This window comes from Pinus tabuliformis, chromosome 2_2, assembly GCF_031772625.1.
Source record: "Pinus tabuliformis cultivar Carrire ecotype Pingquan chromosome 2_2, CPIR1, whole genome shotgun sequence".
NCBI classification, from domain to species: domain Eukaryota; kingdom Viridiplantae; phylum Streptophyta; class Pinopsida; order Pinales; family Pinaceae; genus Pinus; species Pinus tabuliformis.
This window is the reverse complement of record NC_142300.1, coordinates 1,292,398,854-1,292,425,274: the sequence shown is the minus strand read 5'-3', so window position 1 is coordinate 1,292,425,274 and position 26,421 is coordinate 1,292,398,854. Positions and strand designations below refer to the sequence as shown.

At 38.1% G+C, this 26,421-nt stretch overlaps 1 protein-coding gene across 1 annotated transcript; it reads right to left on the bottom strand.

The window, feature by feature from the left end:
- Nucleotides 1–5,951: 5,951 nt before the first annotated feature.
- LOC149198226 (uncharacterized) lies at nt 5,952–24,509 on the bottom strand. The gene is made up of 4 exons (XM_089408960.1): nt 24,423–24,509; nt 23,663–24,337; nt 22,239–23,563; nt 5,952–6,138 (listed from the first exon to the last, which is right to left on the bottom strand). The coding sequence occupies exons 1-4, from the start codon at nt 24,507–24,509 to the stop codon at nt 5,952–5,954; spliced, it is 2,274 nt and encodes a 757-aa protein (XP_089265086.1).
- Nucleotides 24,510–26,421: the final 1,912 nt, after the last annotated feature.

The window sequence follows — 26,421 nt, the reverse complement described above, 5'->3', positions numbered from 1 at the left end:
TGACAAGGTTCTCCAAGAATTTCATGCAGGAGACTGTGGTGGACACCTTTACTGGAAGGCAAATGCAGACAAGATCCTGAGGGCTGGATTTTATTGGCCAACCTTGTTCACCAATGTAAAGAAATTTGTCACTGCTTGCCATAAATGCCAAATTTTTTAGGGCAAGAGAAAACTACTACCTTTACCCCTAAGACCAATCTCCATTGAGAAACCCTTTCAACAATGGGGCTTAGACTTCATTGGAGAAATCCATCCTCCATCTTTTGGCCAACATAAATGGATTCTCACTGCCACAGATTATTTCACCAAATGGATAGAAGCCATCCCCACTAGACAAGCCAATGATACTACGATTATAGGATTCTTAGAAACCAACATATTGTCTAGATTTGGCTGTCCTGAGAAGATCATAATTGATAATGTTGCTGCCATTAAATCCAGGAAAATGATAAGTTTTTTTAATAAATACCATATCACTCTAGGCCATTCCATAGCCTATTACCCTCAAGGTAATGGTCTAGCTAAGTCTTTCAATAAAAGCCTAATTAATATTATTAAGAAATTATTGGAAGAGAACAAGAAACACTAGCACAAGAAACTTACTAATGCAGTGTGGGCAGACAAACTTACTACAAAGAAATCCATTGGGACTAGTCCTTATGAATTAGTCTATGGCATGGAGGTTGTATTTCCTTCATCCTTAGGAGTTCCAGTAATGAAACTACTTCAGGAAGCTCAAGTGGAACCCAATGACATTCAAAGGAGAATAAATTAGACCATCCATTTGCAGCAGACCAAAGAGGAAGTATATCAGAGATCTCAAGTGGTACAAGAGAAACTTAAGAAAATATTTGATAAAAGAACCAAGGCAGAGGACTTCTACATTGGAGACAAAGTTTTAAGATGGAATTCCAGGAGAGAGGATAAGGGAAAACATGGGAAGTTTGACTTCCTTTGGAAAGGACCTTTTGTTATGCATGCTTTACAAGGGAACAATACCTACTACCTCAAAAACTTGGATGACACAGAAATAGAAGAAGGGCCAGTTAATGGTCGGATGCTGAAACATTACTATGATCCCACTTTTTAATGTATTCTGATTTTAACATGTAAATACTATATCCTTGGTAATGTCACAGTTTGGATTGGATAGTAACTTGCTGGAGTTGAAGCCCGGAGAGAAGGCCCTAAGCTTCAGAAGGACTACTGTCATACATACAATAAAGCAACCAGCAGAAGGAGATTTCAGAGCACAGTCAAAGTCATTCAGAAGGCCATCTGACCTACTGTTCTTGACTTTCCACCAAGAAAAGCCATCCCCAAGTGGAGCCAGTGTTATGCTCCTATACCAATAGGTGTCATATTTCATGATTGACTTGATAAGCTCTGTAATATGTTCATACCTTTCCTTGTTGAAAAGGTTTTCCATATTGTCAAAAAATCAAAAAAAATTAAGAAATGTAAGGAGGGTATACCCTAAAAGAAAAATCAAAGGGTAAAAAGAATAAAAACGGTCGAAAAAATGAAAGAAAATGAACCCTAAACAAAAATAGACCAGGAAAGTGTGCAAGTCTAAATGCCACTACTTTTTCATTTTCTGTAATAAATAATTGTGTGCAACTTGTCAAAATTATGCCGCAATTGATGAAGAGTCAAACAATATAAACTTGGCTCATTCATATTTGAATTTCATGCCTTAGAGATAGAGAATAAAAATATGACCAAATAGTGTAATCTTGGCAGATAAGTAGATAGGTAGAGTGAATAAAAGGAGCTCAATAGTTTAATCTAAGCCCTTGGATGTAATAAGGTTAGATTTAGATAGATTTCTATATGTAAAAGAAAAAGTGTGATAAGGGTTTGCCAGTCTAAGTGCACCCTAATAAAGAAGAAAAAATGTCAGGCTAAAGTAGGTAGGGTAGGTAGATGATGTTGCAGAATGATACTTGTGATGAAAAATGCTTCTAAATGTGTTGATCTTTACTTTTATCACCAGTGCAAGGCATACATTATACTTGATGCAGTTCAAGCAAAACAAGGTTAAATAACTAATTTCCATTCACATTTTTCCCTAAAGATTTCACTAATTCCCCCTAAAAGTATTAAGGACTTTGAAAATCAAAGGGGCTCAGAGCATTTCTCTGACTTCTGGAGGGACCGAACCCTCGGCCCAATGATCTAAAAGCCTAAGTACTTAATATCATCCATAAACTATTCATTTCATTTCATAAAGTTTTTCCAAGTAAAAAACCTATTTTACTTAGGAAATGCATAATATTCCTCATAAAAACCCTTTTTTCATTCTGAGCCTAAGTTTAACTACAAAGTCAATTGTTTTTACACTTAGCGCTTTCGTTTTATTTCATATTAACGGCTAACACCATTATTATATAAATCCCAAACATTTTAAAACCCTTCCCGTAATATATAAATATATTAAAAACCCGACATTTTATATAATTCCTACCCCGATGGTATTTAGCCATTATATAGTATAAAACAGGGATTAATAAACTTACCCGAAGTTTTTTAATAACCTTTCCCCGCCGACTAAAGGGATTAATTAACCTCTGGTTAATTAATAACCTACCCATCAACCAATAAAATTGGCCCCGATACGATTAAACCATGTTTTATTATGCCGGACCCCACTGCATAACTCCCTGTCAACTGTCTGATCATTGTATTCCCATCCGACAGTTGACGGGGATATCACAACCACCCTTCCCACCTCATTTTAACTCGCGATCGCCCAACGGTTTTCCATCGTACCCCTGCCACGCGTCACCCGCTCCATATGCTCGCTTGCCCTCCGTTCAAAACCGCCTAGCCCCAAAAGCAGTGCGACACTTACCGCTTACCACCCTTCCGCATAACGACAAAGCATCACATCACACTGACGTCATCCGCCCGATAAATGCCAAAAAGTCCTGCCAACCTTATTTTTGCTAAATAAAAAAGAAAAATGTCATTTTCATTGTTATTCACTGCAGACTATGCTCCCATGCAAAACAACGTCCCAATCGACTATTCAAGCTTGCAGACCACCACCTGGTTAAGAACCTTGCTGCGACGCCGCCCAGAACCTGTCATCCTCCCATCCAGGCATTATTCACCGTCTTGAAACAGGTATTTATCCAAGTTGCGCCGAAACCCTGTGATTTTGGTTTTTTGCTTAAAATTCTACAAGAAACAGCCAAATTCAGGTCTATTCCACGTTTGTATTGGCCATACAAATCTCCCAACCTATTGTCTTGCCTATTGTTCACAGAATTTCCCCTATTTTCATCTTTGAATCCACAAGAACCAAAGATGGAAACCCCTGTAGCCCTGAATGTCACACCCATTAATGCTCCTCACAAAGACTTAGATTATCTGCCTCTTGTAGATAAAGATTTTCAAATAAAAGATTTATCTGGTGACAGGAACCATCTTCAAGCCTTCTGCCAAGTCAGAAATAGCTATCTAAACAAGTTTGACATTTTTGGACTGTGGGAATCTAATCTTCCCATGTATTTCCTCCCCTCAGTCCATGTTTTCCCAGAAATAATTCATCATTGTTGTGCTAACTATGACCTTGTCCATAGAGCAGTTATGTCCCCACCCCAAATTGTCCTTTTTCCCATAACTGCTAAGTCCATTAATGAAATGATACAGTTCCACTCCACTGAGCCCCTTGCTCCTCTTTCCATGGGGTATCTACTTGAAAAAGCATCTCAATTGCCCACATCAGAGATAAGCCGTATTATTCAGACCTTCATCCTGCCAAAGCACCAGCCCAAAGGTCCACCTCCTTATTTGTAGACTTTTTTCACTGACACTGGCAGACTCATTGTTGAAATGATATCCCTGATCATGGGATTCAATTCCAGTGAATATGTTGATGACATCACCTTAGTTTTAATGTCAATCTTTACTCTAGGACAACCCCCTGCTGTCAGATATGACTATGCCACTTTCATTGCCAACAAAATCCATGATCAATTCATAAGTTTGGATAGGGAAGGAGTCTTCAAATATACATATTTTATATACCATATTTTGTTGTATCATTAGCCAAATAGCTTTTCTTTCCCCATCAGGAAATTGGACTCAAAAGGAAATCGAAGGTTTGTGATTTTTTGGAGTTCCATCTTTCATAATACCAGTGAGTCCCCTTATACTTATAATGAGTTCATTGACTGGTTTGTACATCCAGCAACCACTTTATTGATAGGAGTTTCCCCTCCTAGGATCACTGGTGACATGAAGAAGATTCTGCAGCTTTCTAAACAGTACAGGATAGGTGACTGGTACCTATATGAAAATCACACAGAGATCAGAATGTATGGGTGTGAACTTTGCCCTTTCAAGTTACCTAAATATGTGCCTATGAGATTATTTGCACTAGAATATTTTAGACAGCTTATAAATGCAGACTTAGTCCATTTTTGTAGCACAAAGAAAAAGGCTCAGCTAAGAATCAAGAACCAGTTAGGCCCTTTTGTCATCAATTCTAAGGATGAATGGAAAGAAGCTGAAAAGATTTTAGAATACCACCTTAGATTGAAGAAAAGTTTTTGGTGGGTGCCATATGACCCAAATAGTTTCATATGTGACAGAAGGACAAAAAACAGGCTATCAGTTTATATACATCATAGGATCCCAGAAATTGAACAGTTTGCAAATCAGGATGAATGGGTAGAAGGGACCCTAATAGAAGAGATTAGTGAACAGGAAAAGATGGAAAATGCTATGAGAGATCTTGAGAAAACCCTTGACCTGGATTCTTTTGGGCAGGTATTTTTCAAGCTATCTCAAGGGCCAGAAAGGGGGGCATCCATTGCTGGAACTTCTCAACAGCCTCCACCAGAAGTCAACATACCAGCCACAGGCACACCTAAAGGGAAGGAAGTAGAGACCACAGAACAACCCACAATGACAGATCAGCCTGGAAAGTCCAAAGAACAGGGTCAAGTACCAACTCCTCCACCTCAAACTAAAGCAATAGAAACTCCAGTTTTGCAAACTCCTCTAAATGAGGAAAGAGGCAAAAAGAGGGACAGGGAAACCACTACTCCTGCTAGTGGACCCATGGAACAGCCTGGGACTAAAAGACAAAGATTGAATCCTTTGTCAGAAGAGGAAATGATGAAAGAGACTATAGACAGCCACAGAGAAGAAAGGGCAGTGAGCTAGCAAACTTCTCCATTGGGAGAAACATCTCTTAGCTCACAAAGGCAGGAGCTAGAAAGACAACATAGTGTAGAAGTATCATCCACCAGGCCACAAAGCAAACAGGCCTCAGACATTAAGAAGACATTTATAGAGATAAAAGCCAGGAATGATCCAGTAAGGCTTCAAATTTATAATCAGTATCTAAAGATGGCCCCCTCAAACCAGTAGAGATTGATGTCAGCTTATGATATTAAAGAAGGAAAAATGTTAATGAGTTATTTTAAGCCAAAGGTGCAACAACCTCAATCAGCAGCAGATTACATCAAAACAAATTTGGAGGTCTTAGCCAAAGATATTCATCCTATGGACAAGATTGAACTTCACAAGAAAACTGGGGAAATGGTCTATTCCACACTGGCTGACAAAGCAATGATGACCCACAAGCTACAAAATTCCTTAGATAATACAACTGCTCAACTTCACTTGGAAAAAGCCTCCTCCCTAGCCAAGGATAACAAAATCAAATCATTAGAAGAGATCATCATTGGATTAGGACATGATCCCAAAGATGCCAAAGGTATACAAGCTCTAATCAAGAAAAAAGAAGAGGACATTGCTGCCCTGAGGAAACATCTGAAGCTACCTCCTTCAAGGCATCCTCAGACAACAGATGTTATACAACAGAAATCAGAAGAAGATATGATGGACTTGCTCCTGAAATTTAATGAAATATTGAATGACACAGAGCAGGCATTAGAAAAAGCATTGAAGGAAATGTATGGAGAGTCGACCTCTCAGCCTCCTGAAGTAATTCCCATAGTCTCAACAGTAGTCCCTTCTACACTTGGAACAACATTAGCTCCAAATGTCCCAGCAACCACAGTAGAGGTAATCACAGGTACATCAACAGTAGGAACAATAGCAGGCGGCAGTGCTAATTTAAGCACAGAAGAATTGATAAAGGCCATGGAAGAAATGAAACTACAAATTTCAGAGTTAAAACAAGCAAAAGAACAATTGGCTAATATAGAAAAGAAGTATGATGCCTCAAAAATAAATGTTGCAGAAAAAACCAGGGAGATTAAAGCCTTAGAAAGGAAAGTTAAAACATTAGAACAAGAGCTCACTTTTGACAAGCCTCTAACAGAGATCAAGAAAATCCTTTGGGCCAACATCATTCAATCTATAAATGATGTATGGGCATCTATCCAAGTGATTTATGAACAGATTGATTTAGTGAAAGCAGCACATGGAGAAATTCAACAGACAAGAGCAGAGTTAGGACAAATGCCTGAACAAGCCAACAGGCTTATACATTTTTTGAATACCAAAAATAGGGAACAACTGGAAGCACTTGGCATCCCAGACATGACAGACACTATTCTGGAAATCAAAAGGGTGCTAACTAAAATAACTTTGATGCAAAATCTAGAAAGAAGATGTCAAGATATGCAGGTGGAAATCAATTCTTTTATGGAGAAGTTCATAGTTTTGCAGAATAAAGGGCTACCAAGTCCTTTGGTCAATGACAGGTTAATGAAACACATTGATTATGTAGATAGATTGAATAAGTATGCTAGAGATCAAGCTAGTTCATCAACAAGTGCATCAGGAACAAAAGCACTTCCCACAGGCCGAGTTCTCTATGACAGCTTGGAGAACTTATTCTATATTGAGCATGAGGTAAAGCACTTGTTTCAACTCCAGCCTAATTTTTTCAGATATACAGAAACTGATGAGACTTTGAGGAAACTTCAGAAACACAGATTACCAGAGCAAAAATGGTGGGAAGATATATTGAGAATTTTGTAAATTTTCCTTTGGAAAAATGTAAATTTTGGGCTTTTACCATAGCAAGATGAATAAAGATGAAAAGGGGTCAAACAGGTCGAAGTGTATCAGAACAGGTGAAAAGTATTGGTCAAAACAAGGCAGCCAGCACAGAGTTACTAAAGAGGATAGTAGCAAGCCAAATAAAAGGGCCTGCCTCCAGCACATTCAACTTGAAAAGGAACAGCACAACATCAGTTCATCTTTTTCCTATCTTCGAGACTAAGTGTCTCTATTTTTCTGTAAAAGTAATTAGTCATCACTAGAATATATCTCACTCTGTTATGAGATATTTTTGTAAAGATTTTTTGTATAAATACCCCCTCAATTGGAGTATTGAGGGTGGATTCTTAGACATTGTTGTAACATTGACTATTTTGGAATAAAGTGTTGTTTGGACCAACTTTGTGGCTTGCTGGATGAAGAATTGGAGCTAAGGATTTTTCTCAGAATTCTTGAATCAAACACCGGATCAATAAGTTCATCTATACCTTGTGTTTTAAAGTTTTCCTTGTTTAAAATATCATCTATGTTTCACGTCTGAATGATAAACGAAAAAGAATAACTCAGAATTTGCTTAATTGCACTTTGTTTTCAATCGTTATTATTCTCAATGTTTTCTTCTGGACTAGTATAAACAACAAATTCTTGATTGCTCCTGTTTCCTAGTTTGTTCAGTTTAATCATTTAAAAAAAATTCTTAATTGCTCTTTATTGGTGGTTAGTCATGTTCTGCTCTTTTAAAGTATGTTAAAGGATTCTTAGTTGCCCTTTAACCCTTTAAACCCATCCCATCTTTCAGTCTCTAATTGCTCCCTGTTTGACTACCTTGCTCTGTTAAACCATCATTTGTGAAGAAACCAAGTCCAGTTAAGCCATTTTCTTTGACTCCATCAGCCCAATGGACTAAGCTACTCAGTCTTACCCCTTTGCTATTGAATCTCACCACCCAAACTCAAACAAAACCCTAAACTTCACAACTAGCCTAATATCTTTCAAAACCAAGATAAATCATAAAAAGAGAGCCCTCTCTGAGTACAGATTGGCTAGAATCTATACTTAAAAGTTGGTTTGTGGTTACCTCGGACCCCTTTCCTCTTCCCAACAAATTCTAGGAAAATCAGAGTGATAACAGAGTGCATGTGGATCCAGCCAAGATCCAAGTCATTCGGTATTGCCCATCTCCAACCATTCTGACAGAGCTCTGCAACTTTCTGGGTCTTGTCAACTTCGATCGCAAGTTTGGGTTGGGATTTTCTCATATCACTTGGCCCTTGAGTCAATTCACCAAGGCAGGAGCGAAAGAAAAATTCTTTTGGCCTGAATCTCAAAAGAAGACATTCACAGAGTTGAAACATCGCCTCTGGTCAACACTAGTGCTCGCATTACCAGACTTGCAACAACCATTTGAGATCGAGACAGATGCCTCTGATTATGCTATTGGGGCAGTCCTTACTCAACACAGGCATCCAGTGGCATATCACAGTGAGACACTTTCAGACACAGTTCGAAAGTATCCCACTTATGACAAAGAGATGTATTCCATTGTGCAGGCCTACCGACAATGGAAGCATTACATTTTGGGGACAGAAACGATCATCCACAAAGACCACCAGCCCCTGCAGTTCATACAGACACAAGGGAAGTTGCAGAATGATCGCCATCAGAAATGGTCCACATACCTGCAACAATTCCATTTGAATATCAAGTATAAGAAGGGCAACACCAATAATGTTGCAGATTGCCTCAATCGACCACTGATCATGGCGTTAACCACCGTGCTCAACTCTTATAAGCACAAGACTTGTAATTCGCCACTTCTCTACAAAGGGGACCCAAAATTTGGCCACACATACCAGACACTCTTGGAGGGTCAACATATTCCAGATTTTCACCTCCAGGATGCCCTGTTATGCTACCCGGGTCACCTTTGTGTTCCTTCAAGCGAGCGTGCCAAGATGATTTGGGAAGCACACTACAGTTGCGTTGCTGGGAATTTCGAGGTTGAGAAAATGACGGCAGTACTGCAGAAGTATTTCTATTGGCCGAATCTTCGACAGGATGTCGGGAAGTACATCAGATCATGCACTGCCTATGCCATTGCCAAACCGACCATCAAGAAGCAAGGCCTCTATACCCTGCTGCCTACCCCTAGTTGACCTTGGGAATCCATCTCCATGGATTACATGTCGGGCCTTCCTTCTACTAAGCATGGAAATGACTATGTTTTTGTGGTCGTCGACAGGTTCTCGAAGATGGCCATTATGGCAGCCTGAAAGAAGAATATCACAGCAGAAGCCACTGCTAAACTCTTCTTTGAACGAGTGTGGGTACACTTTGGGATCCCACAATCTATCATCTCAGATCGGGACAGCAGGTTCCTCAGTACATTTTGGTCCAGTCTCTGGTCGATGCTGGACACCAAACTCACTAAGTCCACAACCTTCCATCCTCAAACTGATGGCCAGACAGAGGTTGTCAACAGGATGATCGTACACATTCTACGCATGTACAACTCAAAGAATCCACGCACATCGGATGAGAGCCTCCCCTATGTTCAGCACAACTATAATTAGGGTCTCCACAGCTTGACTGGTCACAACCCTTTTTAGGTGGGCTTGGGATTCCATCCACTATGTCCCATTGATGTGGCCATGCCATTTGCAGCTACTCAGGCAAATTCGGCTCATGTCCAGTTCGAAACAGATAAGGAAAAGAACTTCATTGAGCACATCCAACATATCCACCAGCAAGTCCATGACATTCTGGAGAAATCAAATGCCAAGTACAGCAGCAATATGATCAACATCAGGTGCCACACAAGTTTTAGGTGGGCAACAAAGTTTGGTTGTATTTGCAAAAGGAACGCCTTACCAGAGCCTATCAGGAACTTAGACCACTCTGATATGGTCCTTACACCATTACCAAGGCTATGGGAGACAATGCATTTGAGCTCAGCATTCCCCCATTCCTTGGCCTACACCCAGAGTTCAATGTGGACCACCTTCGGCCATACTTTCCACCATTACTAGACACATGCGACATTGCAGAACAGCTCACACCAACAGAGTTAAATCCAGATTGCATGGAACAAATTGCAACTGATTGGATCATGGACATGCAAATCAAGCACACTCGCCAGCAGAAGCTCCAACTGTATCAAATTGTCAAAGCAGGCCAACTCCTTCACCAAGGCAAGTGGCTCACCAGGGACCAAGTTCAGCGGAAGTTTCCTCATCTCATGGAGGAACTCAATGCAATGGGGACCATTGCTTCCTAAGGGGGGAGGAATTATCTAGGTGGATATTGGTGGCCACCCGTCAATTCCACTTGGACCCCCACCATTGCTTCTTTCAGTTTTTCAGTTTCCTTATTTGTAGCACAATTTACTATTTTTGGCAATTTTTCGGGAACTGAACTTCTAGAGCTGTTTTAAGGCCCTAAACGACGTTTTTTGGGAAAACTGTGAGAAACATGAGACCATGGACCGATGTTATCCTCCGTAAAGTTGTATTCCTCGGATAGATCTTTCTAACGAGGTAATGTGCGTGTCAAACAGAGATTGTATGCCAAAGTTACGACCCCGGGAAGTTGATGTACCAATTTACCCAAAAAAGGGCCCATAGTTTGGCACTTCATCTCCTAGGGTTAGGGTTTTGGATATTTAGGGTTTTCCAATGTTTCTCAAGAATAAATAAGCCTTCGAGCCTCATTGTAAGATAGTTCAGAGGCATGTAGCCGCCAAATCTCTCCTCAGATAAGCTACCATTGCCCGAGCAATTCTATTTCCATTTCTATTTGTAAGCATATTTCAATATTTTACATTAATGAAATGAAGGATTATTTCTCTTGTACCTCTGTATTTATGGTTATCTCTGTAATTTGTTGCGTTCCTGGTTAAATCCAGATCAATCATAAACCAAAATCATATGTTAGATGTAACAATCATAAATCAGGATCATAGATCACATGCATAATAAAACTGAAATAAAATATTGATACTTATCCTTTAATTGATCCTTAGCTTCTGCCTTTATCCTTTCCATACTCATAATGGATCAGTTGCCACACCTAAGAAAAACCCAATGCCTTTTTCTTTTCTTCAATCACATACACATACATAATGTACATCACAACACATACATCCACACACAACATACGACACCACACAATGCATACATTTACACCTGATATACATCACGACATGTACAACTACACCCGGTGTACAGCACAACACAATACATACTCCTACATCCGGTGTAAAACACAATACACATAGTACAACACAATGAATACACATGCCACGATGCCACGACTATATAATTCACATACATAGTACCACACAACATAGCATGTACGACATGCACAGAAAACCACATGTACAACATGTACATAGTACCACATGTACACAACACCACCTGCACAACGTGTACACAACATCACATGTACACAAAACCACCTGCACAACATGTGCACAATGCCACATCTACACCGCACCACCTGTACACAACACCATGTGCATGACATGTACATGACACCACATGCATGGCATCTACACAACACCACATGTACAACATGTACTCAACACCACTTGCACACAACACCATAGGTACATAGCACCACATGTACAACATGAACACAATACCATATGCACATAGCATTGCATATACAACATGTACATAGCACCATATGTACACAACACCACATATCCAGCATGTATGCAACACCATATATACACAACACCTCATGCACACAACATTACAGGTGTAACATATACAACAATAGTACTACACATGCAAGGACCACACACTAACTCTACCAAGCAACCTTTCTTCTAGTGTCTCTCTGCCATCCATGCTTATCCTAGCATGCTGCAGATTATGTTGTTTTGATTCCGTTGATGTATCTTTCAGCATTACCTATCCATAACATAAACATAGGCATAGTATAAACACATAATATCAACTCATATCTATATGTTACTGATTTCACAAATTTGTTGAGGCTACTCTTTCCACTTGATTCCTCATAAACCAGGAACCTCTTCATGTCATTCACCTACATGAGCAATCACTCCTCCACAAGAATGATTCCTAATGACCCTGTCAAAAAATGACATACATACATACATATATACATATAAAACAATCATGATCTCTAACGACCTTGTCAGACAACAAATTACGTACCTACATATATACATCTATAGACATCATCATAATCATAATCACAACATAATTTCTAGCTAACATAAGGTATAGGTTAAGAAAACTCCCTTTATACGTGCACAACATACAAAACATCGAGAACAATAGTTCCCAACATAGCTAAGGCATATGATGCCTCAAGTCCATTTACTTTACCTTTCCTACTACCTTTCTCATGACTATTATGCCATCATCCATTTATCCCAGTGGACCCATCCAATCTAATCCACTTCATATTCTTACCTTCAACTACCCTTACTCATGCACCGAGCTTCATCTGAGCCTCATATTACCTGTTGAGTTTCATTTAGCTCTCCTTGAGCTCCAATAACCATCCTCCTTCCCAACCAAATCCCAAGACCCTCAAAACATAAAAGAAAAGAACAAGAAACAACAAGAAGAAAACCATGAAACACCAATAGCAACATGACACCACAAACAAAGTGGCAAGGCCTTACACCAAACACAAGCAAAACCCATAAATCAAGCTCAAACAAATCACAAAATACCGAAGGTAGAAAACTCCCAAAAAACACCATGACTCAACCCCATGGGTTCCCAATGCCTCCAAGGGAAATTCAACCCGAGCCTTCTTCAAGATTTCATGACAGTCTATTTTCCATGCAATCATGCATCATGCTGACATAAACACATATCTGTCAATGTATAAATAAATATAAAAATACATTGGTTACCTTACCTTGTTGTACCCAACAAGCTGACCTGCAACTAATATCGTACATATATCATCTCTCAAGGGACTCCATTCCCTTGACGAATCCAACCATAGCTGAAAACTAGCATAATATATCTTTCAAATACATGTTTAGGAATATAACATATATCCACATAATATCAAACAAATTCTAGGTTAAGAAGACTTCTTGCATTCGAAGTATTCATTTGTTTGGAATTGCGGTTTCCAAACATAGCCAAAGGAATTCTCACCCAATTCCTTTCTTTTACCTTTAACTTGCTGCAAGTCTTACTATGTACTGTCACATCAACCAATGGATAGTTATATAAAAAAATCAACTATTACCTTGTCATGCTAATACCAAGCATGTTGCCCTGCAAATGTTTACACATGTCAGCCACAAGTTCCAAGGATCAAAACATTATGTCTATTAATTGAAATCAACCTTTTCCAAGACTATCAACCATGTCATAATCAACTAACAGTCAAAATCATAATACTACAACTAGCACACATTTACATTCAAGTACATATTAGCGATCTCAACACATAATGTGTTAGTACAACCATCTTAAAACAATACCATTCATTCGTGCAATTTTTCAAACACATACTCATATCATTCAATTAATCAAACATTCAAACAACTTGCAAACATATCATGTTAAATAAATCAACTAGATGACATAATCACACAGTCAACCATCAAATATATGACATAATTAAGCATTCAAGCACCAAGTAGACAACATAAGAAAACTCATACCTTCATGTATCTCAGGGGAGGTTATCTTGTCTACACAATCAATCTAAATTAGCACGATATAAGTTCACAACATATCAACTCAAACATAAATAAGGTAATGATATCCATGTTAGTAAATAACTAACATGTCACATCATAAACTCATAAACCATTGTCATTTGTGCATAACAATCACATATGCACAACCAATCTAGATTAGTACAACACACTATCACAAATAGGTCGACTCATACCTAAATGTCATAACCCTAACCATCTGCATAGGCCCATCCAAATTAGCATGATACATATAACATCAGGATCTTAGTTGCAATGACCATAACCATCATGCATATGATTACAATGCATATAACAACAAGTTACTATCCTTTATGACTAATCGATGCATATACATATGATCACACTGATTAACTAACATCTATCATACATGTAACCATAACAACAATAGAACGACAGGAATGTACATAAACCTAATGCATATAACAATACATTAACTAACACACATGCATGCCAAACATAGAATACTTATATGATGATCTGCTCTTACCCCAAAGTCTAGTGTTGCAACCCCACTCTAATAGTCTGCATTTCCTGCTCTATCTTAGCCAACATATCAGCATCATATATTATTAACAACATCGGGATGACATAAACTACATACAATGATCTCATGCATGACAAGCATAACCATGAAAATGCATGCATAACAACACATAGACACTAACATGCATAACAAATGCATATACAACCAACATGCATTCATGACAACATATCTCAACAACAACATTATCAACTCGGACATGGCAACACAACTGTAACCGTGGCCACCACCATGCGTACACAACAAGTACATAAACCAAAAGCACAGAGAAAACATATGCAACCGACATGAATGCATGACCAAAAAATCACCCATCCAGTCCAAGGGGTGAACCATGCTCTAATACCACTATGTGGTATCAGATAACACCCAAAGAGAACATACACTAGACATTCCCCAAAGAAAATAGAACTCACTCTGATACCACTCTGTAACACCCTCCTCCCACATTTACCCAAGTTAACTGATCCACTGGGGTAAACATGTGACGAGAGGCTACTATGATCTGATTCAACTCCCCATGTACAGTTAAGGAAGTGGAATCGACAAAACACAACCAATCTGACCTTCTACACATGTTATAGAACCTTCAGGAGCCAACCAACCCTTCTAGGTGACCAACCCCTGAGGTAACTTGACATTTTACTAACCTAGAGCCTCAGTCACTCCCATGACATGGGCATGCATGTGACTGGGACCCTCCAATGCTCCCACAAAAAGGGCATGCCGGTGATTGGGGACTTTTTCAACTAGTTCTGTACCAACGACCCTATATTCTGAGCCACTTTTTCAGGGCCATGACTCAGGCCACTTCCCATAACTTCATGAAACTTCCATAAATTAAAAGTAACATCGAAACAATGATATTAATGCAAATACTTGAACGAATAATTGATTTGACCCTTACTAGCCATGACAGGCATTTCGTCAAACATGTCACAAATATGTATTCTATAGTCATAACAACAGATCTGAGCATAGGGGTGTCATACTTATCTGAGAGTCACTAAGAAGCATTGATGCCTTATCACATTAGCTGCATTATCATCTATGAGGTCTTATATTCATTGTTATTTAATTTACAAATCAAACATGATGAGAGCCATACATCATCACGATCATAAAACATACTCATAAACATCATATAAAAAACAAAAATAATAAGGATACAACAACCATAAAATCCACATATAAACTAATATATTTATAGATTAAATACCAAGGAGAAGGAAATTTTATTAACGAATGCATAAGCCAACCAGGTATGGGACTTCCAAGAACCACCTTATCGTAGATTCTCTGAACCAAAATTTTCTTTCAGCTAATCACCCCCATGCAATATTCCACACATAAATGTGGGACTCATAACCAAAATCAACCAGGGCTTCTCGAGGCTACAACACCTCACCCTCATTAATAGAACCAGGCTTTACCGTGATCCCCACTGGATCACTAGACCCTAAACAAGCATGGATGCCACATAATTTCTCCACCTACACTGTGAGGAATTTTCTTGTCTCCTAGTCTCTAAGATTTATCGTACATCCCACCATACAATGATTGAGGATCCCTCGACCTAATCAATACTCCACCCTCCAGGATTTACCGTATATCCTGCCATTCACCAGCCAAGGATTTCTAGACCTGATTGAGGGCACCCACCTCTAGGCTTTACCGTATATCCCTCCATAAATCGGTCGAGGATTCCTAGGCCCACCGAGGTAACACAAAATACAACTTTATCGCAATCCATAGTCCGGTTCAGGGGTTACTAGGCCAAGGCTTTACTGCAATCTACAATCCGATTCAGGGATCACTAGGCCATGTGTTCTTTCTTTCAGAGACCATCTCACTTAGTTTCGAATCCATTCGGCAATCCAGCCCAATCAAAAAGATGAGAAACCCATCACACCATGGCTATCTGGAAATGGCAAGGCAAGGCTGAAGAATACTATCACACCTAGAAAAAGACATGCCCATGACACCAAGAGAACCAAGAACACACATGCAAAACCATGCATGAAAAAACTAGCAAAGAAATCATACATGCAACTTGATACCTGAAAATAATCTCGATGTAGCCACTTGATCTTGCTCTTCCTTTCCTGATCTTTGATTTATCTTGCCTTCTTAATCCTTCCTTTTCTTTCCGTGATCCAATGCTAGAATGCTCCAAGAAAACTCTAAGTGTCCAACAATGTGTGAGAGAGAGAATAAAGAAAGAGCTTCAAAACTAAACTAGCAAAAGTCTATCAACTGATCCTCAGAAGCCTTTTTATCAATGAGGCCTCTATTTTCTTAATTTTTCCATTATTTTCCTTCATTTTCCTCCTCACATGAAACCTGTGACCTTTCACCTTCCTTTTCTCCTAATTTCCAAATAAAATGTCAATTAATGACTCATGCCTTTCCAAAGCCTTTGTCATTGCCTTTGCCAATTTCCTTTATCCATAATAACTGAAATGAACACCCACTATGATATTTTCCCCAACATTCAGCGTGGAATACATGTCCCATGACCTTCGTCTTATATTTTTTTTACATGAATTTTTACCAAGGCTGTTACAGAACCCTTGTCGGGACTAGGCTCTTCTAGAAGAAAGATTACACCAAAGGAAAATCCCAGTTATGGAAGGATATGATAAGCCTCGCTAGTGATATAAACTAGTTGGTTTGTTCACTTTCAAGGAAGCTTATCATTAATAGTTGAACATAACCAAATATAATAGGATCTAATCTAGTTTTGTATTTAAACTCTAAATTCATGGCCCAAAGTCGCTCATTTTCTATGGATATTAGTTAGGCACATGCCCCTAATTTGGGATAGAATTATTAAAACAAGATTTTCTAGTCCCTCCTTTTGTTATGTTTGCAAAAACAATAAGGAAACGATTGGGCATAATTTTAATGCATGTCCTTATGCGGAACAATTGTGGACCTAAATTTCCCTTCTCTTTGGTCAATCAAATAGGCATAATGCAAACCTAATTGACACCGTTTTGGCTTGGAGAATGTTGGATTTATCCAATTCAGCCTGGATCCTCACACCAAGTTTTGTTCTTTGGTCCCTATGGAAAGAAAGAAATGGCATAATTTTATGTGGATAGTCAGTTAATGTTGAAGACAACTACTACAAAGTATTTCACTAAATCAGGGGAACGATGCTCATAACCCCTTGGTCCTGATAAGTTGTCCCTATTGCATATACTATCTTGGAAAACCTCTCACTTCGTCCACCTTCCTTGCCTCTTCCCTCCCTCCCTCTCTTCTCCCTCAATTTGGTCCCCCCCACCTTCAGACTTTCTCATATTTAATTTCTATGGAGCATCCAAAGGTAACCCGAGCACTTCTGGCTATTGAGGCCTCTTTCAAGGCTCATCTAGTCACCCTATTTATATACTTGTTGCCTCCAACAACAATAACAACATCGTAGAGTTTTTTGCTCTTGAAAGGGTTCTTCTTGTTGCATGCTCACATGGGTTCCATAAGCTCAATGTAGAAGGTGATTCTCATCTTGTAATCTCAACTTTGAAAAACCTCATCAATGGTTTGCTAGTTGAGAAACTCTCCTCTAGATATTTTTCTCACTTGTCTTTCTTCTCTTATCCCCCATCTTCTAGTTATCATTCCCCTTCATGTTTGACATTCTGGAAACCAAGTGGTTAACCATCTAAATCATCTAAGTTGCTCTACAACTAATCTTTCACTCTCCTCCCACTACTCCCTTCTATCCTTTCCTCACTTCTCCAAGATAACCATCCTCTTCTTATCAAGGATCGAGATCAGATTTTTTCCAATTTTTCCAGTGATAATGACTTTCTCTTGGATGAGATGAATAATAATGATAACGGGGGGCGATGGGATAAAATCTCAATAGTCAACCCACTTAATCGAGGGGGAAGTGTGGTCGTACCACCTTCCATATTTCTGATCCATTAATCATGTATTCAATGCAATAACGATAAGTTAAACATTGCATAGGTTATAATTTTAATAAATTATTATTTTTAAAAATTTCAATTATAAAATTATATTATATTTTATTAATTATTAATAAAATTTTATAATTATAATTTTATTAATAGTTAATAATATAAAAGTATAATTTTATAATTTAATTTTTAAAAAATAATAATATATTAAAATTTTAAAATATTTAAGTTTTAATCAATTCAATTATAAGATTAACATTTTAAAATTAGATATAAACCTTTTATATATTTTAAATACACCTCGTTAACAAGCAACAAACTGCTTCTGCTTGGCTAAGAGCTCGTCTTCCTCGGACGTAAGGAAACAGGTTAACGGCCCAAGACCCAGAGGCATCTGGCAGGAGTGAAAGCCTACTCCCTTACGGACCACCAGCGGGTTATTTCAGGTGGCCTGAGTGAAAGCCTGGAGTATGCCCTAAAATTGCTTCTGCTTGGCTAAGAGCTCGTCTTCCTCGGACGTAAGGAAACAGATTAACGGCCCAAGACCCAGAGGCATCTGGCAGGAGTGAAAGCCTGCTCCCTTACGGACCACCAGCGGGTTATTTCAGGTGGTGTGGTTTTCCTTGATAACAGTGATGTGTCAACTGACATTTGCGGATAGCAGCCAGAGATGGCTGTCCTCACTGTTGGTTTGACAAACTGAGTTTGATAGGTTTTTCCACCTTTTGAAAAAAAAAAAAAAGGGGGTAGTGTATCGGTGGCATCCGTCTAGAATTCTTCATAAAGATTTTAAATACACCTCGTTAACCAGCAACAAAGGGAGTGAATTATATTTTAAAATGAAAACAAGATAAAAATTTGGTAGTGTATCGGTGGCATCCGTCTAGAATTCTTCATAAAGATCATACAGTTGACAAAATCAAATTGGAAGTATTGAATTCTGTGTTTTTTGGTAAGTTAATAGGAATGTAAATAGCTGGGACTAATCCGGTTCCATTTATGGATATTTAGATGGTCAAAATTATTTAGGATTGCATTTTGTTTAGGTATACCAATTTTATTTATAGTTGGATTTGTGTTTATGGAATTTTAAATTAGTAATCTTTTCACCCTAAGTGTATGTCACAAACTACTCTATGCTCCATAAATAATATTGAATGCTTCATAAACAATATTGAGTTGTTTATTGAATTTAGTATTAGAGGCGTTGAGAATATAAGTTAATTGTAAAGTTGGTAAAGTTTGTTGCGCTCTTTGTTAATGGCTGTGTAGAAAGATAATCTAGCGTTGTCTGTGTGTTTCGTGGCATGTGTTTAAATCTAGCGATGTGTCTGTTTACTAACACTTGCGGGTTTTGGTGTAAAGGCAATTGTGACTCCAACAAGTGGCATCAAAGCCAAAGGTCTCGAGTTCGAAACACACCCAGCTCGCGTTTGGAGGAGATTGTTGCGCTCCCGCTTAATGGTGGTGTAGAAGGATAATCCCACACGGATCCGTGTGTTTTGTGGCATGTGCTTAAATCTAGCGATTTGTCTGTTTACTAACACCTGTGAGTTTTGGTGTAACGGTAATCATGACTCCAACAAAGTTAAAGAAATATCAATTTAATTAAGTTTTACAGGAGCATTTTATTGTTAGATAATTTTTTTTATATCTAATATTAAAATTAACATATATAGATTTAGATTTAGATTTAGATTTATAAAAAGCATTCACAATTGAATTTGAATTTCAGTTTTAATTAAAATTAAAGTGGTTTTTTTTTTTTTTTTCAGAAGAAAAAGCTGTATAGTATTATATTATAATCTAAAAAGATCTGTATATACATATAATAGCGAGATTATATCCCAGGGATAGTCTCCTAATCAGAAAATATTTTCAGTGTTTACATCTTTTTTATCATATTCAAGTATGTGGTCTGTATAGAGATCATATCATCTTTAGGAAATATTCCAACAATTTCAAAATTATGGTAACACCTGGCCAAAGGACTTTTTATCCAGAAAATAGGAGCATGAAGCATACCAGATTTTTGTCCACTTTAAATACCCGGCATTGAGAAGGGCTGAATGATGTATGTAGAGGATGTTGCAGAGATACTCAGATGCCACTTACCATATGGAGACTGCATACCCTTCTTTGATAGTTCATCTGCTTGCTCATTTTGCGCCCGCTTTATATGTGTGATAGGGAATAGTGAAGGCTTCCATAGAGAAGTAATCCTGCCCAGCCATCCAGAAAGGTTGTCATTTTTTATAGTTTGATTTCCCTTCACGTGTTCTATGATTATTTTGGAGTCACCATATATATTGATAGGGCCGATGTCCATGAATATGCAGAAAAGAAGCAGACCATGTAGAGCCATGGCCTCAGCTTTGTTATTGGTTCCATTGCCACCATTCCAAAACATGAAGTATTGAAGCTCATTTGATATACCAATATAAATGCCACATGCACATTTGCCTTCTTTTGCTGCTCCATCAAAGTGTGCCCGTGGGAAGAAAAGCTGTTGTGAATCTGAGACTGTATTTTGATGCTTCATCTATTGAGGAATGTTTGGGAGTATCGAAAAGTAGAAGGGGATAATCTTATCAAATATATGCCCAAATTCCTCCTTGCTGTTTTGAAAAATCCTGTTGTTTCTCCACTTCCATATGAACCAGATGACAATAAGTGGAATGGGATGCCAAAATATTTTCTGTGAACCCCACCATTCATATGCATCTGTTATGGAGGGATGTGAAATTTCAGGAAAGCCAAAAAAAGAGGCCATTCGCTTCCATAAACTCTGGGTTAGTGGACATTTTAGAAATATGTGCATGTTATCTTCTGCTTCGGATAGGCAAATTATGCATATGGCTGGTCCATGCCAGCTCCTTTTCTGTAAATTTGCCCATGTGAGATTTTTGTTATGGTAAACTAACCACGAAAACAATATTATTTTTAGAGGACAGCCAGCCTTCCATAAAGAGTATGGAAAAAGTTTCTGGGAGGTTTCTCTTCGTTGTTCAATCATGGAGAGATATATATCTTTGATTTAGTCATCGGAGATTCCACAGTAAGAAAATTATTCTGCCAACGTTTCAAATCCCAACCGGGATCCATCATCAGGGCAACTTGAAGCTTGATAGAAGAAGAGCAGCTAATTAGGTATAAATAGAGATGAGGAAAGAAGAGGGGAAGGTCGGCTCTAAATTTCTTGAGAAGTCGACTGCCTCTTTAATTAATATTTATTTTAATAATTTTTTATTAATTTTAATTTTAATTTAATTTTTTTAATTTTTTATTTATTTATTTATTTTTTTTTTTTATTTTTTTTTTTACTTTAATAATTATTATACATACTATTATAAATTATTATTAAAAATGAACTAATAATTTATTATAATGATTAATATAATAATTAGATATATTAATAATTATTAATATGCTAATTAATATAATAATTAATATTTAATATAATAACTAATAACTAATATTAATCAAATAATAATGATATATTAATTAAATTAATAATTATTAATATGCTAATTAATATAATAATTAATATTTAATATAATAACTAATGTAATCTTTAATTAATCATATTAATATAAAAACATAATTAATAATCCTAATTAATACTATTTATTATTAATTATAAAATCCTAATAAATATTTGAAATAATAAATCTTAATGATTATTAATATTGTAATTACTATATTAAAAATAGGTTTTTTTTTTTTTTTTTTTAGAAAACTAATAAGGGAGATTCAATTAACTACCTAATTAACTAATATTATAAACTTTTAATGGAGAATTATTATTATTATTATTATTATTATTATTGTATTACATTATTATTGTTATTATTCTTATTATACTGTTGGGTTAATTTTTCTGATTAGGGGAAACCAGCTTCCACTGATCTCCATACCATTGTCTCTGTTGAGATTGTGCGGGTGTTTGATAATCTCCAGGGCTTCTCTGATCTTTCGCTTATGGTGCTGTTCTTCCTTGGCGATAATGGAGGCGCTTTCCAAGAGGACATGGTGCTTAGTTTTTGACGAGTGTTCTGCAAGGGCGGAGGAACGAGATCTTTCATTTTTAATATCAGCCCCATGTTCTTTGAGTCTTGTCTGCAGAGAACGACCAGTTTCACCAATGTAGCTTTTCCCACACGAGCAATCGATTTTATAGACCCCTTTAAGTTGATGTTTATCAATGTTATCTTTAACTGATCTCATACTTTGCCTGATTGCCCCAGGGGCTGAGAATTGCGTGCTTATGTTTTTCTTTTTTAGGACTTTCGAAATCTTATCTGTGACTCCATGAATGTAAGGAAGAAAAACCCTACCACCCTCAGGTTGATCTCTGGTCTTAGGTTCATGAGATAACAATCTTTTCTCGGCTTTCTGGATTGCTCTTTTAATCTCGATTTCTTTGTAGCCTAAACCTTTAAAGGTTGAGACTAAATGCTTCTTTTCTTCATCCAGATGATCAGTGTCGGAAATTCGAAATGCCCTGATAGCAAGAGTGTTTAGAACACCAAGCTTCTGTGCTGGGTGATGGTGGGAGTCAGCATGGAGGTAGTTCTCAGTATGGGTAGATTTTCTGAAAACTTTGTGCCCAATGGAGCCATCATCTCTTCTCATGATGAGGATGTCTAAAAAAGGAATGCTCCTGTTTTCTTCAAGCTCCATAGTGAATTTTATATTTGAAGAGATGGAGTTCAGGTGAATAAAGAATTTGTCAAGCTCAGCCTTACCATGAGTCCATTTTATATTAGTATCATCAACGAAACGCTTCCACCACGCTGGTTTCAAAGGGTACGAATCTAGGGCCTTCTTTTCAAAATGTTCCATGTATAGGTTTGCCACGATTGGTGAAAGGGGGGATCCCATTGCCACTCCAGTTGTTTGTTCATAATATGTTCCTTGGAAGGTGAAAACAGTTGATCGCAGGCAAATTTCGGCCAATCTTGCAGTCCCTGGATCAGTGACCTCTTTTATAACTTGAATGGCTTCTTCAAGAGGAATCTTGGTGAATAGGGACACAACGTCAAAGCTAACCAGGAGGTCCTCCCGCTCTAACTTCTCATTCTTAATAAGCTTTACAAAGTCATGGGAGTCCTTGATGAAAGAATCAGTGTTTCCGACCAGGGGCTTGAGGATTCTTGCAACATATTTAGCGAGCTCATATGTTGGGGATCCAATTGTATTGACAATTGGTCTGAGAGGGGCACCTTCTTTATGGATCTTTGGTAGCCCATAAATCCTAGGTATGCATTCACTGGAGGGAATTAATTTCTTCTTTAGTTTATCATCAAGGTTAGATTCCAAGATGGCCTTTTTGACCTCTTTCATAATTTTGGGGATCGGGTTCTTGTTCAGCTTCTTATAACTCCCACAATTAAGGTGATCGTTCATTTTGCATATATAATCTTCTTTATCCAGAATCATTGCTGCTCCTCCTTTATCTGCCTTGAGAACCACAATTTTTTCATTGTTGCGCAGGGACTTGAAGGCTCTTTGCTCTGCTTTACTCAAATTACTCTTGGGAACCCTGGCCTTCCTCATAATAAGGGAGCATTCTTGTCTTAATGCTTCTTTATCTTCCAGGGTAAGGTTGCTAATCCCATCTTCAATATTACAAATCAATTTCTCAACAGGGAGGTTTTTCGGGGCAACAGCAAATCCAAGGCCTTTTCTGAGAACACTAATGACTTCAGGCTCTAAACTCTGGGAAGATAAATTTACGACTTTCCTCTTTGGTTTGAATTCTGATGTGTTGACGAGTTGAAAGGGCGCTCCATCCTCCATATGTGAGCTTATGCTCACCGAATTTCGGTCAACCTGATCATTGTTTACAACCGGGGTCTGCGCAGGTAAAACCGAGCTTAAATCTTTATTAATACCTTCAACATGATCAATGTTTACAACCGGGGTATGCGCAGGTAAAACCGATTTTAAATCTTTATTATTATTACCCTCAGCTGAAACATTAGAGCTTTCGCACATTTCATTAGTGAATGCCTCATCCGAATGTGAGTTTATGCTCGCCAAACCTTGGTCAACCTGATCGAAGTTTACAACCGGGGGCTGCGCCGCTGAACCGGCGTTTATATCTATCGTTAGGTCAATCTGATCGATGTTTACAAGAGGGGGCTGTGCAGGTGAGATATATATCTCTCACTAACACATTGGAGAGATATATATCTCTCACTAACACATTGGATTGGCCTTTCTTTACCTGCCAAACAATGCTATCACTGTCCTTTGTTTTGTAAATCCCATCATTTTTCATAATCCATATAATCTTGTTCCATTGGGCAACCATTGTTCCCTCTAGGGCCAGCTCTCTATTCGATTTCCATTGAGGAATAGCTTCCTTCCATTCTTTTATTACTTGTGCCCAGTAGAAGAGTCCTTTTTGGTGAAGGATCGAGAGAAGTTGTGGAGCGATTGGGGGATCCATCTCTACCCCCATGATAGCATCAAATCCGATAAGTATGTTGTTTCCTGTGTGTAATTTCCATATTATATTCTTGTAGAAGAAAGGGAGGACCTTTTGAAAACTTCTCCAAATCGCCGATCCTTGAGAGGGCCACATAAATCTGTTCCTGTACCAATAATAGACATCTTTATTCCCAAGATATTTCATTCTAATAGCTTGACTCCATAAACTTTTCCCAAAAACCGCTCTCCATAAAGATTTGCATAATAGTGCCAAGCCAAAGAGACGTAGATTCATTAAGCTCCAACCCCCCATTTTTTTTGGGAGGGAGATTTTTTCCAGTTTTGTAAGATGGTATTTCCTCTTATCCTTGCATCCTCCCCAGATAAAGGTTGCCATTAAACTGTTTAATTTTTTAATGGTAGTTGAAGGAATGTAAAATAGATGTGCCCAATAAACAGAAATCTGTGCAAGAACCGACTGTGAGAGTATCATTCTGCCAGCTAAAGATAAACATTTAAATTCCCACCCTGATATTCTCTTGTAAAATCTGTTAATGATCCATGACCAGTCAGAAATGTTGTAACCCGTGGGCTTAAGATGGTATCCCAAGTATTTGATACCCTCTTTGATGGAGACTGCCTGAATGTTATAAAACTGAGATATATATTCCATCTCGTCCATATTAACCTTACCGAAGTGAAAGGAGGATTTCCCTTTGTTGATGTATAAGCATGTGGCCCTTTGAAATGATTTTAATATCTCATGCATAATATGCCAAGATTCTCTACAAAGCATAGCAAACAGTAGAACATCATCCACGAAAAGGTTGTGTGTAAAAGAGTTACCTCTGGATATGGAGAGTGGGCTGATATTTCCCGCAGCAACCGCTCTTTTCAGATGGAGACTAATGGTATCCATGACCAGAATGAATAAGAGGGGAGACAGGGAGCATCCCTGACGAAGACCTCTTTCAGCCGAGAAAAAGGATGTGGGATATCCATTTATGAGAATGGCAAAGTTGATTCCTTCCACACATGCCATGATCCATTTAGTGCACAGGTCGTTTAGCCCGATTTTAATAAGTAAACATCTCAGATAGCTCCAATCTAAGCTGTCGTAGGCTTTTTTAAGATCAATTTTAAGGATGGCAGCTCCAATATTTTTAGTTTGCACTGAATGTAAAGCTTCCTGAGCGATAGCCACTGCTTCTAATATGTTCCTGCCACTTAGAAACCCATGTTGTTCTTTTGAGATATGAATTGATAGATTGCCACGGATTCTCTTTGCTATAATTTTTTATATGATTTATAGATGGCATTGCATAAAGATATCAGCGTGAAGTAAATAATGTACGAAATACAAATAAAAATCTTGTAAATACAAAACCTCATCAAAAAGGAAACAACCAGGAAAGTCGCATCCTCCACTTTGGATGCCCCGGTCAATCGTTAGCTATGTTACGTTTGTGACACTGGCCAAAGTGGATATTGCACTGTACTTTGGGAACCCATTACAACTGCTACGTCATTCATTTGCAGCGTGCGGAACTTGTGTCCACTCCTACCCAAGCTCTTACACCTGCTACCTCATTCCTTTACAGCGTGTGGGACTCGTGTCCCGTCCAACTGGATCTCCCCGTTGTTAACGCAGACCGACGATGTTTCTTAGTTTCTCCTGTCACCATCCTTCAACGCCACACTCGAGCTGTTGCCACTCATCACATTCCATCTGTCCTCCTTTATAAATGCCTTTGGCCCCCTCATTCCTCCATACACTTACGCTCCCTTTCCTT

What these genes read in the sequence shown, in the direction of transcription:
- LOC149198226 (XM_089408960.1), bottom strand. Translation starts at nt 24,509, where the DNA reads ATGGTTGCCCAATGGAACAAGATTATATGGATTATGAAAAATGATGGG. An exon ending in GTGATAGCATTGTTTGGCAG is followed by an intron (nt 24,338 to 24,422) that starts GTAAAGAAAGGC and finishes TCACCTGCACAG; the next exon opens with CCCCCTCTTGTAAACATCGA. An exon ending in TCCGCCCTTGCAGAACACTC is followed by an intron (nt 6,139 to 22,238) that starts GTCAAAAACTAA and finishes TGAAATTTGTAG; the next exon opens with TTTCATTTCTTCCATGGCCT.